This window comes from Equus przewalskii, chromosome 13 (assembly GCF_037783145.1).
Source record: "Equus przewalskii isolate Varuska chromosome 13, EquPr2, whole genome shotgun sequence".
NCBI classification, from domain to species: Eukaryota; Metazoa; Chordata; class Mammalia; order Perissodactyla; family Equidae; genus Equus; species Equus przewalskii.
Genome location: NC_091843.1, coordinates 39,705,449 through 39,720,865, shown reverse-complemented (window position 1 = coordinate 39,720,865; position 15,417 = coordinate 39,705,449). Strand labels below are relative to the sequence as shown.

The following is a 15,417-nucleotide window of genomic DNA, read 5'->3' as shown; positions in this document are numbered from 1 at the left end:
TAAGCTTAGGAAGCCTTGTCGTTTCAGGGGACAGGAATATCAGGTTTCCCAGTCGGCCTGGGCATGGAGTGTACCAGCGGACATGTCGAGAAGGTCGAGCCTGGGCCCAACTTGGGCAAGCCGTAGTAGTCAGCAGGGGCTGTGCCATCAGCCCGGCTCAGAGGAGGCTGGTTTCTTGCCCAGTAGGCTGGGCTAATCGATGGGAAGATTGTATGTTGGAACAGGGGAGGAGTTGGGGGGGGGGGTAGCATGATGTCACATGTCGTTGGGATCAAGGACGTCTGCCCCATGGGCTCAGAGGCAGAAGGGACTCCTGCCAGCAAGGCACATATGACCAACTTACATGTGTACTAGGACCAAGTTCTTCTGTGCTGTGATCGTGGCTCTGGTTTCTGGGCTTTGACACAAGAAGATCTGGAGGGTATCATTCTGGGACTCTGAGCTTTCTGCCCTCTGTAAAGTGTGGTCATAAACCCGAGGCCACAGCAGTGGCCTTTAACTTGTGACCCTGGGACAGTTTTCAGGCAATCTGAGGCCTCTTCCTCAGTGAGCACATGACTGGTGGCAGGTGCTCTAGGGCACATCAGCAGTGCCCCCTCCCCGGGGGGTGCCAGGCCCCAGCAGACTCTGAAGGGCAGTCTGGGCACCCCCTCTCAGCACTCTCATGGGGCTGTTAGCAGAAGAGCCACATTCCCAGGGTCACACAGGCCACGGAGGGCCTCTCCAAGGAGAAGTTCCTGCTGTTCTGTAGGAGACAGTCTAGGCTGATTTGCTCGTTAGGAGGGTGTTTCTCTGCACGTCCCTCCGCTCTGCACGCTGCTGGCACAGAGGGCTCTGGAGTCTCCTTAGGAGTACATGAGTGGGTGTGTGTGTGAGCATGGGTGGGAGGGGTGTGTGTATGCATGAGCATGGAGGGGAGGGGTGTGGGAGGAGTGGGGGTCGCTTTGGTGGGAGAAGGGGAGCAAGGAGGAAAGTGCCTTCTGCGGAGTGTTTCTGAGACCCTCTCCTTCTCTCTCTGAGTCTGACAAGGCAGCCCCAGCTGGGTTGGTTTTTGGGGTCAGGGAAAGGCCAATCTATTTACACACCTTTGCAGAGGCGCATGGAGGGGCGGTGATGGGGCCGGGATTAATGAGCAGTTTTATTGCCTCGCCTGTCAGGAGGGTCATTTGATATTATTTTGATATCGGGGCCCCCAGAAGCAAACACAACAGTCTAGGTTATAAATAGAAGAAAAGCCAAAGAAAACTGGCCTCGCCCCTTGCCATTGAGCGTTTCCCTTTCTTCTAAGCCAGGGCTGGGCCTGGGACCCCCCCCTCCCACCCCTGGAGCCTTCAGGTGGATCGCTCAAAGGCGGCACCAAGGCTAGCTCCCAAGATAACGTTGGCCGGTGGCGCCGGACCGTGCAAATTAAACATCGCAGTCACTGATGAATAAATCGGCCATGCCATTCCCCCAGCCACTGCTGCGTCTGATGAGAGCAGGACTGCTCACTCGGGGGACTGACGACGCATGCTCACTCGGGGGACTGACGACGCAGCCTGAGCGACAAACCAGGAAACGAGAGGACTGCCTGCCTCCCACAGTGACTGGCCCAGTCCGGTCTTCCACCCTCCTGAGAAAGAAAGGCTGACTGGAGAACAGAACAGCCGTGGACCCCGGGATCGGGAGGGGCATGACCGGATAAGAGAGGGCAATTACTGCCCATCTTGGTTTTTCCTGTTTGCCTTGGTGTAAGCCAATTTCTCTGTTGGGGCTAATGGTAGATGTGACCAAACACAGGCAGCTGACCCTGAACCAGAGGGAGGAATTCTGCCAGATAAGCGAATCCACGGGCGGACAGTTCCACCTGCTGGGGATGGGGCTGGTGTGGGGTGCACCAGTGGGGTGCAGACCTGGGCCCTCAGCAGGGGGGACACAGGTATCTCTCCCAGCTGGGGCTGAGATGCCTGCGTGCTATCTTGTCATCTATCATCTATTACCTTGCTTTTTTGGCCTTGAAGATTCCAACCTTTCCTACCGAGTCCAGCTTCAGGTTATCTGTTCTAAGAACCCCCCCCGAACCCTGTGAGCCAGTGAGTTCAAAGCTCCCCTCTGAGCTCCGGCCCATTGAACAGGCACTTCTCTGGTCCCCTACTCTGCTGGACAGAGGCAATGTCTCACTTATCTTTGCAAGAGGCACGGATCTGAGGCCCCATCCATAGTAAGTACCCAGGAAATCCTCACTGGCCACTGGATTGCTTTAGATACATGTTTTTATTTGCCTACATCCAACAGGTTCTGTTTATGCCACCAGTGCCAGCCACACAGGACCTGTCAGTGAATAGGCAAGAAGCCCTGCCTAACTGGAGCAGAGTTTGGGGGTGCATCCCAAAGGAGAGGCCAGCTCTGAGGGTGAGCAAGCGGGGAGAGCTCTGACAACTAGGTTCAAATCCCAGCTCCACCATTGCTAGCTGTGTGACCTTAGGGGATATGCTTCAACTCTCTGTGTTGCAGTTTTCTCATGTGTAAATTCGGAATAGTGTTCCCGACCTCCTAGGGTCGCCATGAGCAGTAGGTGAAACGATGGATGTAGAGGACGAGTGTGTGTGCGTGCGTACACACACAGGAGTTATTATCACCAGTTTAGTCCCAGGAGGAGCCACGGTGCTGTGTTAGATCGTAGAGGTCATTTAAAGGGGCTCACAGAGGAGCACTCAGGAATCGTCTGGATTATTCAGGGCAGAGCCCAGCTGTTGAGGGCGAGGATTGCTCCGCAGAAACAAGTGAGGGGTGGGGTGTCATTGTCTGCCTAGTGCTGCTGTCAGATCACAGTGTGGCATGGCCCCGAGGTCGGGTGTAAGGGGCTCGGGCACGCGGCAGTGTGACAGTGGCGTGAGCGGCTCTGCTCCATGGCATTCACTGTACCTCTGCCTCTGACACAGCTTATAGCAATAGGGGAGGGCTGGGGACAACCGCGACTCTCCAGAACCTTCAGGTTTCTCCCCTCACAGAATAATTTCATTTTTTGGTCAATTTACTAACTGCAAACTTGTCTTTTGAATAGAGACGTGTGCAGGTCAAGCGGTTCCTTGGAGTTACACCATTTTTTTTTAAGTAATGAGCTGTTTTCTTTTTTCCCTGTAAACACGAGGCTGACATCAGAGGCCAATTTCTGATCCCAGTTTTAAGAACTAACTGGGTGGTTTAGACCCGATGGGAATCCTAGGCGGCTGCTTGGCTCTCTTTCCCTCGGTTTCATTGAAAAGAATTTCTTCAATGAGCTCACATCTCAGGGGCATCATGCACTTTGGATTATTAAAAGTTTAGGAACATTTAGGTGATTATGGTAAATAATTCACGCAAATCCTGACAAACGCGATTTATTCTTTCACGCAAGCACAAGGAAGAGCAGAAACTGGCTGGCTTGCCTCTCTTTACTTCCCAATCCTTTTAGCGACATCTAGTGGATGATCTCTGCTAAATACAGGATTTGTTCTACGGTGTTCCTTCTCCAAAGTTAAGGAAATGCAATTCACGCAGAAGCCATTTAACCCTCCTTTCCCTGTGTTTCAGTCTCCAACTTAGAACCACCAAGCCCACATGGACTCTTTTGTTGCTGATGAGAGTGTGCCATCAGGGGCCCTGGATCCCAGTGGTCAGCATCTCTGTGTTTGAATCTGGCTGTCACTTATTAGCAGTGTGATCACAAGCAAGTTACTTAACTTCTCCCAGCCTCAGTGTTCTCAGCTGTTAAACGGCTCTAATACTAGGACCCTCTATGGGGTTATCGCAAGGATGAAATGAAATGATGCCCAGAAGGGACTCAATACAGTGGCTGGCACACAGCAAATAACCAGCATCACCAGCTAACAAGGGCACCGTTGACTCCTCGCACCCTACGTGCTACAGATTCCACCTGTAGAAGCCATGCTCTCGGGGGAACGGCTGCACAGCATGGTTTGTCCAAGCAAGCGGTTTGCAGATATTATTTATAAAGTGATATCATTTTGAGATGCATCTTTTTAAAAAGACAATGATAAACTTTCGCTCTTTTTGCCAAACCCTAATCAAAAAGTAGGACTATGTAATCTAGACCCAGTAAAGATCTTAGAAAAAATGTAAAAGTCTTAACACCTTACAGTTAGGAGAAACTTGGAAAAATCATCTTTCAAGTTTAAGTTAGAAGTAGTCGGCCTTTCACTGAAAAGACTGGTTGTGTGAAGGCGTAGGACTTGATTTCCTCAGGCACAGTGTGGAAAGGAAAAATGATCCTTGACATTCATTCACGATATGCAGTGCGCTGCATATTTCTTCCTGGTTAAAGTCAGCTTTAGAAGCAGGCACGTTTCTTTTTAAAGAGCTAGAGTAATCTTTTCTACATTTTAGGCAAATTTACATTAAAGGTGAAAGTACATTTTGAAGCAAATGGCGTCTGTGTTTTGCTAGCAGAGTTTAGGGAACAAAGTTTAGGTACTCTGGTTCAGCTGGGATCTTTCTAAATAACCTACGTCCCTACACACCCACAGCTGTGAGAAGGCGTGTACAAGCTGGAAGCACATCTTGGGAACCTTGGTGGTGGCACCTTGCCCTTAGAAAGCTCCTGGCACCAGTGACCCCATCCTGTAGGAATGACAGGCCCAACACAGCCCTGGCAGAGGGCTCGAGGTTTCTGCAGCTCCCTCTGGCGAGTGGCCCAGAGCCATGAGCCAGAGAGACCATCAGGAGGGGGCAGATGGCAAGAGAGAGCTGGACTCAGAGGCTGAAGACCTGGGCTTGAGTACCAGCCTGCCACTCACCACCCACATGGCGTCCAGGGTATCTGCTTCCTCTTCCACGAGCTGGTATAACATCCTTGCCACAAGGAGGAAAGGCGAGACATCACATGACCTCCCTCTACCAGCCACTGGGGGCTGAGGATACCCCTCCCCCAAGGCTGCAGTGGCCACTGTGGTGCTTCCCGGGGCGGGGCTCCTCCACCCAAGGCCCCTCATCTTGTGACAAGAGCAGCCAACTTAGGGCTCAGGGCACAGTAACTTGAAACACACCAGTCACAGCAACAGTTTAACATTTTACTAAATCAATTCACACAAATTCCAAATTGCAAATATAATTAAGGACAACAGATTCTGTTCTGCCTTTTAAATCTTTCATTTCCAAATCCAACATTAACACAAAAAGTAAACAAAAATTAAGTCTGCTGCAAATTCATGATTTTTCTTCTTGAGAAAAAAAAAAAGGAACATTATAGTAAAAAGAACGACACTGGGTGTACAATAAAGCACCACGACACACGCTTACAAAATGGGCTTCCCGGATCCTGCCACACGCAGAGGACACTGCTCTCCCCACTGCTCTGCGTCAAGCAGGAGTTCATTAAAATAAAACTATAAAATCTCCTAGGTTACACTAAAGTCAGACATGGTCTGGAACACAGTGCTTAACAACAGTAATGCCAACTATCAGTGCTAACGTAAAAACATTTTAGAAGGTCAAAAACAATTAAACTGGAAACCAAAACCTTATTTTCCCTAGATGAGCAAAATTGAAAAAGAAAGGGTTCCCGCCTCCCGACAGGAGTGAAGGGGATTTTTTTTTTCTTTTCTTTCTTTCAGCGGGAGGCGGGGACATGGCGTGGGCTCGTTCTGTAGATCCTCCGCCTAGTTGGCGTCCAGCTTGGCCATTTCCTGCACGTAGATGCCTATACTCTCGCTGTCAAAAAGCACGAAATATACCGTTTTGATGGAAGAAGACATAGTTGACACAAAGTAACTGGAGATGGCCTTCAGGATCAGCTGAGCTGCCGTCTGCTTCGGAAAACCGTTCCTGCGGGAGAGAGAACAAGTGTTCAGCGACTAGAGAGGCCACAGCAGCCGTGGCACCCATACCTCCCACCCGCCCCCGCCCTCCAGGCCATCTGTGCTGCAGCTTGCTGCCTGACAGGTCAGTGTCCCCTAGCGGTATTAGGCCCTGTAGCTGCTCATACACAGGCGTGAGAAAACCCAGTGCCCACCACACAGAGGAAGGACAAGTGGGTGGAGAACTGTGACCCGAAGGAGAATGTTCCATGTGCTCTCAGAGGAAGGAGGCAGGCCAGGAAGTTTTCTGAAAGGCATAACCAGCAAGCAGACAAGATCTGAGTTTCAAGGCGCGTGGTGTGCATTAGTCTCCCAAGGGCAGTGTGACCTCCTCTGTTTCTTTTCCCAACATCACTATGACTAGCATGGGCCTTGGGTCTCAGCCCCAGGGGTCGGCTGGAGCTTCTCCAGGAAGGCACTGGCTTCCGTGCACAAAAGCAGGAAGGTTATGCCCTTCACAAGGCCTTTAAATTTTGTGGGTTTGGGGCCGCTGGCCAGGAATCCACCCCCCAGCACACACCAACGTGTACCACACCAAAGGCCAGGATGTCAGGGAGCCGTGGTGCAGGGGAACAACTCCAGAACAAGCAGGCTTTTCATCTCAAGGGATAGCATCCAAGTCCCCAAGCCCGAATGATGTGAATTCACACACAACATCTATAGTAAATGTCATGTGGCAATTTTGGAGGTAGGGGCTCAGAGCTTACACAAGAATCTGAAATCAGGACTAGAAAGACTGGTGGGCCTTACTCCATGTGTGCCCGAGGCTGTTCCTGGTCAGCTCTGCAGGTGCAGGACCCAGATGGCCCATGAGGACAGTGGCAGTAATGGGGCAGCTTGCCTAGTCTGCTGGAAATAGTGTGGCCTTTGGAGCCAGTGGCCCTGGAGTCAAATCCCTTACTGACCCGTTTCCAGTGAAGGGCACTGAGGGTGAGAGTTTGGGGCCAGTTTTCAAGGGCATTTCTTGTTCATTGGCAGATTACAGTCTTCAATCTGCCCCGAGCCTGTGGACCCATCGGTATCTGAAGTGCTGGGCCAACCTCCCAGTGTCAGCTGGGCTTCTCTTTCAGATGTGGTACCTGCCGGCTTTCAAATGTGTAAGGCGTGGGATTTCTTAGAACACTCCTAGCCGCGCTTCCTAAGTGCCTGTGAGTTGAATGACCAAGCTGGTTCCCTTCAAGAGCAACACTGGTTCTAGTGTCATCAGCGCCCAGAGCATCTCAGCGCCACAGGAGCAAACCATTCTTGTGACTTGCTTTTGGTCAAACAGGGTTTCACTCGGCTGATGATGGACCCCTCGTAACTTCTGGATGCTTCAGAAGTGAAGTTCATTCTTGAAGGACAAGGGGTGTCACCCCAGGGCATGTTCCCAGCCTGTGCAGAGGAGCCTGTGGGCAATAGTGGGGTGTGACCACTTGCTCACACACAGACGGCTCCTCCTTGGCCGTATGGCACACCTGCCAGGCACACACAAGACTGCCAAGGAGGACCATGATTCAGAGGCTGAATGAAGAGCCTCAGAAGTATTCCAGTCAGGACAGTGCTATCAGACAGGCACAGCTTCCTCCTGAGGAGACCCTGGGCAACCAGAGGGCAACCAACAGGTGGGCTGGCATGGAGGGTGGTGGGGACAATGCAGGAAGAAGGGCTTTGCTGGGACTGAGGAAAGATGGGGTCATTCCCCTCACACCCCTTCTCTCTCAGCTCTGCAAGCTCAGTCTGGAAAGAAACTGTTCTCACCACACATGGCACGGCTGCCTAGACTACCTTCACAAGAGTCGAGGAGCACAGAAGATAGGTTGTCCAGAACAAGACACATGTTGGAAAGTGCTTCAGGAAGTAAACTCGACCTTCCATTTTGGGGAGCATCTGTCCGATGAGCATGTTCCTGGGGGAATGAGTGTCGTTGGGATCCCAGCTCACACCCTCTATGCGGTGTGTGGGGGTGTAGGGGCTGTCTTTACCTGGCCCCACTCCTGAGAGAGGGACCGGGGCCAGTTTTTGGGGAGGGCTGTGCAGGCACGGGGTCACGGGGCCATTGGGCTATTGGCCGATTTTAAGTGTCTCAGAAACAGCAAATGTTTCTTTTCCTGCTGTATATACAGTGGCCACCCAACAGACTCGTCAGATTACAACCATTCACTTCATCCTTAGTGAGGAAAGCCTGAGGAGGAGGCAGTGAGTAGCCAGACATCAGGAGTGGGGACCTTCCAGAAGCAGCAGCAGGACAGGCAGCTCAGCCAGCTGGAAGAAGCCTGCACTGGGGCCAAGGGAACTCTGAGGGCTTCTGGACCAGGCAGAGCTCGGTCTGTGGACAGGACCTGGCGGGGCAGGGACTGAGCAGAGCTGTTCAGAGCTGCTTTCTGCATTGGAAGCCCCAGACCATGCTCCCCCTGTATCCTCCAGGCAGGGTGCTCTCCTGCCCACCTGTCTCTGCCTCGCACCTGCACAGGTGAGCTGGGCTGAGGTGAGGGCCATGGAACCTCCCTGAAGTCTGTGGTGTGGCCTGATGGTCACAGCTCACCTCCTCCTGTGTTTGCCCAGCCGGAGCCCCTGGCAGGGCTTCGTTAGCAGCCCTCGGCCTCCCTGCGGCTGGTCTGCCTGGGCCCCGGTGAGATGTGGTATGATGCAGACACCCTGGCCCCTCTGCCCTTGCTGACCCCAAGGGCCTCCCTGGAGTACCAAAACCATGCCAGTTCCTCCTTCCTGGGCCCAGCACTTTCTGACCCAGACCTTCTCCCACAGCTTTCCAGTCCTCTGTCTTAGACCCTTGAAAGGAGTGTGTGAACTTCCAGCGAGGGGATGTTCGTTCCTGTTCCTCTACATCAATAGTTCCCAGTTTTAACCTGTATCAGGACCAGGGAGGGCCTGTCAAAAAGCAGGCTGCTGGGCTCCACCCAGGGAGTCTGATTCAGTAGGTCTGGGGACCACTCTTTTGAGAAGCACTGTTCTATATGCAGCCAGCGTGGACTTCATAATGTGAGCTCACAGAGGGGGCCCAAGGGTTAAGAACTTGCAAGTGGGGGAGACAGGTGGGGTAAGGGTTTTAGACCTGCAGGGCCCACACCTGCATAGACTACTGTTGGTGGAACACGGGCTGGGCTGGCCTCATCCTTCAGGGTTGCTATTGGGTGAATATGAATCTGATTGTCTCCAGGAAATCCTCTTGTTGACAAACCCATCCCTCTGTCCTAGGCAGCCACAGCCTAAAGAAGAAATCTAGCCATGGGACTGGCCACTCTGCAGGCTGCCAGGAAGGAATGGCAACGGTAACAGCTTTCCTCATGTTTTCAGGTGGGGCTCCAAAATATTTTCTAGTAGCCACCGCTGGAAATGTTTGTAGCAAAAGGAAACGTATAGGTAGATGCTCTCACAAGAGTGCTTTACATGCAGAGCCCTGCACCCTCAGGAGAGGGGCAGCTGTGGTGCACGCAGTGGCCAGGTAGCCCCTGCTCTCCCCAGGGCAGAGCAGCAGCATGGGCAGGAGTGCAGGCCCCAAAGCGGCACAGGACTGGAGTCTGGGCCCTGTCTCTGGGCCTTGTTTCCCCAACCAGGGAAGAGGGGTAGGTAATCAAAGTGCCTGTTACCTGGGGAAGCTGTGAGTGCTGAACAAGATAATGTCCAGAGTCCTCAATCAGAAGTGTTCTCTATAAAGTGGGTGGTCTCCAAGTGTCTAAAGGCTCCCACAGTGGAAACTGCCCTCCCTCAAGGCCCCGTGACAGCTATGGCTGGGTGACTGCCATCGTCATTGCAGTTACCCTGTGCTGACAATGTCGCAGCATCAGGCCCCCAGAAAGCTGCCGTCTGGGCCTGTAACCCAGTCTCCTTGGAGGGCCGACAGCCTTAAGTGTAGGCACGCTGCGGTGTGGCAGGGCGACGGAGGGCTTCCCTGGTGCAGCGCCGACCAGCTGCAGGAGAGCCATGGCCCAAGGCGCCTCACTCATCGTCCGGCTTCTCGGCTGGCTGGGTTCCCTTGTTGGGTGTGTAACCACAGCCCCTCTGAACAGCCATCCCTGCTTGGCCAAGTCTTTGTGCCTTCCTCCTCCATCTCAGGCCTGCTGCCTCTGTGACAGTAACTCTGTCCCACAGCTGCACTGTGCCTGCCTTCTAGACAAGACCAGACAGCCCCTCCTCCAAGGGGCAACAGAGCCAGAAAGGACAAGGGCCTTTGCTCTAGAGTCAAAATCTGGGTTTGAATCCCCGCTGCCCTTGGGCAGGGTTATTAACCTCTCTAAGCATTAGTTTCCTCGACTGGAAAATAGGTGCCTCAACAGTACACATGGTGATGAGGACAATGGTGGTGACGGCAGGGATGTTGCTTTCCCCAGAAGATGGGTGTCCCTCATATTCCCTCTCAGCCCCTGATCTAGTCTGCTGTGAGCTGTGGTCACAGAGTGTGCCTTAAGTTCCTCTGCAGCCAAGTATCTTTTTTTTTTAACCTTGCCTTAAGCAGACTAAGGAGATGTCTGAGCTTCCCCTGAAGTCACTCGAGTTGTGTCTGGAACAGCGTCAGTTTCCCTAGCCTGGTGCAAGGGGACCTCCATGGGCTATCTGTTTGGTGCCCTCTTGGGTCAGCCTGCTCAGTGGTGGCTAGGGGCCGCCCACATTGGTTGCTTGGCCCACCATCCCACGTGGATGGCAAGGATTCTGGGTCCAAAGGGCCATATCACAGAAGAGGTTTTAGTTCCCCCAGCCCTGCTGAGTCTCCTCCTCGTATGGGGCATCACCAAGCGTCCCTGCTCCCAGTGAGCTCATCCTCCAGGGCCAGGCAAGGCAGGCACCCAGGAATCCAGCCAAAAGCTGTGTTGAGCAGGCCGCTCAGGGAGCCTGGAGATTCCTACAGGAGAGGCTGTGTCCTGAGGGTTGGGGAGTCCAGGGCAATTTTCTGGAGGAGACAGACTAGGAGCTCGCCTCTGAAGGCTGGGTAGGAGTAAAGGGAGATTCTGGACAGACTCTGGTTTTCTTGCTGGGCCAGTCCACCTAATTGTCTCAGCTGTTTGGGAGATGGATAGGGCTGGATATCGTGGAAGCTTGGGTGACACAGGGAAAATGTCTGTCACCCCATGTGGACACCCTTCGGCTAAGATTAGGTCTCCCTTACACTGTGCTCCTCGGCCCTTCCATTTCCCCATGTTCTCTCTGGCTTTGAGTAACCGCCTGTCTGAAACTGCCCCAGCCAGAGGCCACTCCATCCAAAGGTAAAGATCAGGCCCTCGGGGTCCTGGGCTGAGAGCCGTGTGCTACAAGAGAGAGCAGCTAAAATTCAGAAGGGGCAACGATGGGCCCAGTGCCCCCTGCAAAGCTGGAGAGGGGCCAGGCAGACAACCCCGAAGTGGCCTCTCACCTTCGCTCGCTCCAGGGCTCACGTGTTTTGGGCTAACAATAATTCTCCCCAATTCAGCGTGTCTCTCTCCTTTCTATTCCTCTTCTAAGGCCCATGCCGAGGGGCAGAAAGGCTGACGGCTGGGGCAGGGCAGGAATTCCAAGGCTGCCTAAAATGCCCCCACGTAGAGAGCGCTCGGACAGTGGGCAGTCCTCCAGCAGGATGCGAGGAGGTGGCTGCATTGACCAGCGGGGAGAGGAGGCAGGGGTCCCATGTGCCTAATGTCATGAGCACCGAAGCCAGGATCCTCTGATCAAAGTCTGGCTCTGCCAAGTACAAGCTGGGTGCCCTCAGGTGAGTGGATTCACCCCACTAAGCTTCTGTTTCTTCACCTTTGAGGGGACTTGACAACAGTGCTCACCTCATGGGGTTGTTGTGAGATGATGCAGATAAAGGATTTAGTACAGTGCCTGGGACTCAATAAATACCCACAAATCGTAGCTTGAAAAAAACAAACTGGCTTTTCTTTTAAGCTCATAAATCTAAGGAGAGTTTAATCAAAGCCCCAAACTAGCTATTCCCTATGTACTGCCCCTCCAGAGAGGGGTCGCCCCTAATGTCAAACAGAGCTGAGGGAGTGGGGGTGTCCATAAATATTGTGACCAGAACGCCCAAGGACACAATATCCAGATGCCAGAGGTGGGTTCCCGGGGTCTCACTTGCCTCCAGTGCACTCTGAGACTGGCCGAGGGGCTGATGGGCGGGAGGGAGGGAGTGGAGGGCTGTGGTCATCCTCCACATGCCTGAGACGCTGGGCCTTGGCTGAGAGAAAGTGATCCCACAGCTCTTTACTGATATGTTTGCATTTATATTGTTTTAATTCCAATGTGACTTTTATGCCGGAGACACTGGATGCCACAAACAAGCTGTTTTATTTCCCCTCCTAAAACCCACTGTGATTTACTGGCCGGCTCTGGGATAATCCCATTCCTTACTCATGAAAGAGAGGGCAGCTGTTTACACGGCTCTGTGGGGCAAGGTCTGCCTGACAGATGTGGGACCGGGTGGCTGTGCACATGTGCTTGCCTTTGGCATTCTGCCCTCTTAAAAGCTTTCAATTGATTATTTTTTAAAACTTTTTACTCCATGAAAAATGTAAATAAGTTTGTAATAACAGATGCTCTTTTAAGAGAATTACTTTTATGCTCCATTTAAAAATACCCCAATAGCCATATGAAAGAGCGTGAAATTATTACCTCCAATAAAGGCTCCTGTTGCTGCTCTCTTCGGAAGCACCTTTCATCAGAGTAGATCAAAGTGCATCTGAAGCACTAATTAACTGAGTCTCAGAACCGTGTGTGAGGAAGGGCAGTCCCCACAGCCCCACTCGCTGATAAGGCAGGCCAGGGACAGAGACGTTGAGTCATTTACTAAAGGTCACATAGCAGTGCAGTGCCACAGAACAGACCTTCCACTGTGTGGGAGGTGGGGGGATGTGAAGGTAGTGGAAGTGGGAAGCTGGCCGCTTGGGCTCTGATCCAAAAGCACTTGGGAAAAAAAGGTCTTGAGTAGACTCTGGGACCAGCCCTGGCACCTGCTACACATCTCCACAGTTCTGCGGAAAGTTCAGTCCACTGGGTGCTTGCCAACCACCTCACAAAGGATGCTCATCTTTGCCAGGGGCTCTGAGAGCCAACTGAAAGGGCTTTTAGATGCTCTATCTCTGTTAGCTTTTCTTTTAATATCCATTTAAACAGTGTTTTAAAATGACGTTCAACGTATGCTCTTGGCAAGAGACCAGAATGAAGCACAATAGTGACTGGAAGTGTAGACGGCACTCCATAACAACGTGGGTGGGACCACGCCAGCTCTGGATGGCTCCGCACTTCGGCGGCGAAGTGGACTGAGGGTACAGGGCAGCATGCGTGTGCGCATGCGCGAGGGCGGTGCACCCGCATGACTGCTCGTCTTCTGCTCAGAGTCCCTCCCCGCACACACCGGGATGTGGATGTGGCCGTTTTGGTATTCCGGCTTCCTTTTGCTAGTAAGGCTAAGGAGAAAGCCTGCCCTAACAGCACCGAGGACCGAGGGGCCTCGCTCACAGGAGCACCTGGTATGGGAGCCACGGCTGCCCAGAACTGCAGGGCCAGGCTGGGGAGGGGAGGGGAGGTGCCCACAGCCCTGAGGGGCCGCTGGGGAATGCTCGTTCTGCTGTTGATGGAAGTGGGCAGTGACAGAGGCTCCAGAGGAGGATCTTTCCCCACATTAGATCCTCTGGTGGGTCCTGCCAGTCGTGCGTGACCTCCGTGGCCCACAGAAAGCCCTGGGGCATGGTGGCAGTGGGCGGCTGTGGGCAAGGCCTCCTAGGTACAAGGTCTAAGCTCTGCTTGAGGAGACATCCCAGGGCGATGTGACAAGAAGCCCACCCAGGGCTAGCTCTGTCACTGTCACTTGAGACGTGGGACCTCAGTGATGGCAGTGTTCAGGGAGACAGAATTATGAGGTCTACCCAAGATGAAAATAGCAAAATCCACATTCTATCCTCATCAGTTAAGAAGGGAAGTGCTTTAAAAAGCAGCTTTCTGTACATACAAGGAGTGGTCTGCGGAGGTTACTCCTCCCCGAGGAGGGCGCAGCCTGTGGTATCACACCAAGTCAGTGTGCTGGGAACCTGCGCTGCCACTGCACAGCCCTGCCTGCCTTGTGTCTGGGAGGGACCGATGGCAGAGACCCAAGGCAGCTCATGGTCTGGAGAGGAAGCCCCAGGTGCAGCCACCTGCCAATCCAGAGCCCTGGGGTGTGGCCCCTCTCAGGCCCAAGATGCCAACAGCTGCAGCCTCTGAAGGCCGTTTTCCTTTGCCTCAGTGCCCAAACCAGACTGCAAGCCTTCCAGAGGCCTCCAACTCAGACTCTTGGCAGAGAGGACCCTGGTGACATGATGGGTGATGGGACATGACCTTAGAGGCAATGCTGCCCTGCCAGGCCCTCACATCTTCAGCACGGTGTAGAGTTCGGAAAGCCCTCTCCCTTCTAAGAGCTCCTTTAATTTCCAGAGAAACCTGAGATGTCGCTTGGGGACGCTATTAGGCCCATTTTATGGAGCAGGGGTTTGGGCTCAGAGTGGGGTTAACTGATGTGCCATCACTCAGCTGGGTAGTGGCCAAGTCAGGATTCAACCAGGCCCGAGCCAGTGCCAGAGTGCAGTGTTGCTCTGACAGGCAAGGACCCAGTGGACTACGTGCTGGCATCTGGGGGTGCACAGCCAGGGAGGTGGGGTGGTGGGGGTTGCTGCTGAGTCCTGCCTGCCCCAGCAGCTGTCCAAGGACCTCACTCTCCCATGGTGTCCCTCTCAGGAGCAGTCATGCAGCTCCTCAGGGCCTCGGCGAGTCTACCTGGGGATATTTCAGGGCTGCCTGGTGGGGGAGGCCCAGCCCTGTTTCACTGTCACATAATTCTCCAATCAGCCCACCAGGTCCCGTCACCTCATTAGCAGGGCAGTGACACAAAGGGAGAGTGAGCAGGTTTTGGAGAGGTGAGGATGCTCAGGGAATACAAAGGTAAGAGGCAGAGGGCTTTACCCCAAGAATGCTGCGGTTTGGGGGACAGAACTGTAACAGCTCCAGGCTGGTTCTGGGAGGGGCACCCCCTTCATTAGGATCCCTGCAGTCACACCTCCCAGTCCTCCCCACCCTCTCAGTCTTAGCGTCCTTCAAGACTCACGCTCTGAGCCACTGTCTCTGATGGTCCCTGGACACCTGAGGTCTCCTTGTGCGATGACGTCTGCTGTCATAACTGAAGTTTTATATTGTCCTTGGGCTTCTTGTCTCACTGCATCTCTTCAACTGTCCCCCACCATGGCTAATGTTTGCATCCTTCCCTATTTTGTGCATCTGGTCTCCTGACGAAGGCAAGTGCCTGAAAGCAGCCTCAGTCGACCTTGCACTCAGGCAGAGCTCCACAATCATGGGCCAAACATGTGGAGAAATACATCCCCAGCTGACGCAGTAATGAGCCGGGAGCCCTTACCTGCCGCTGCCAATGGATGGAAAAGCAATGGACTTCAGCTTCTTATCATCCGCCAGGGCCAAGCAGTTCTTCACTGTCTTTTCCAGAAGTTCCTCACACTTGTCAACACCCCAGACCGGACTGTTACAGTGGATCACAAACTTGGCGGGCAGGCCATGGCCTGCGCTGAGAGCGGCTGGAGGGGATGAAACAGGAACAGTGAGTTCTGTCCCTCTGCAAAGCACACGGCACAAG

The 15,417-nt window shown here is 53.3% G+C and overlaps 1 protein-coding gene and 1 long non-coding RNA gene across 8 annotated transcripts in view; one reads left to right on the top strand and one right to left on the bottom strand.

Moving 5' to 3' along the window:
• Positions 1-5,034: 5,034 nt before the first annotated feature.
• MACROH2A1 (macroH2A.1 histone) overlaps positions 5,035-15,417 on the bottom strand; it is a 73,430-nt gene continuing 63,047 nt past the window's right edge. For all 7 annotated transcript variants that reach the window (XM_070570946.1, XM_070570949.1, XM_070570948.1 and 4 more), the window contains exons 8-9: positions 15,184-15,358; positions 5,035-5,802 (exon numbers count right to left, since the gene is read on the bottom strand). In XM_070570946.1, coding sequence (XP_070427047.1) covers positions 5,637-5,802; positions 15,184-15,358 — 341 coding nt within the window. In that variant the 3' untranslated portion in view covers positions 5,035-5,636. The remainder of the gene's footprint in view (positions 5,803-15,183; positions 15,359-15,417) is intronic.
• On the top strand, positions 5,592-15,184 carry LOC139075312 (uncharacterized). Its single transcript, XR_011525572.1, has 4 exons — positions 5,592-5,919; positions 6,813-7,438; positions 9,030-9,128; positions 11,268-15,184. It is a non-coding gene; the product is annotated as an uncharacterized lncRNA (long non-coding RNA).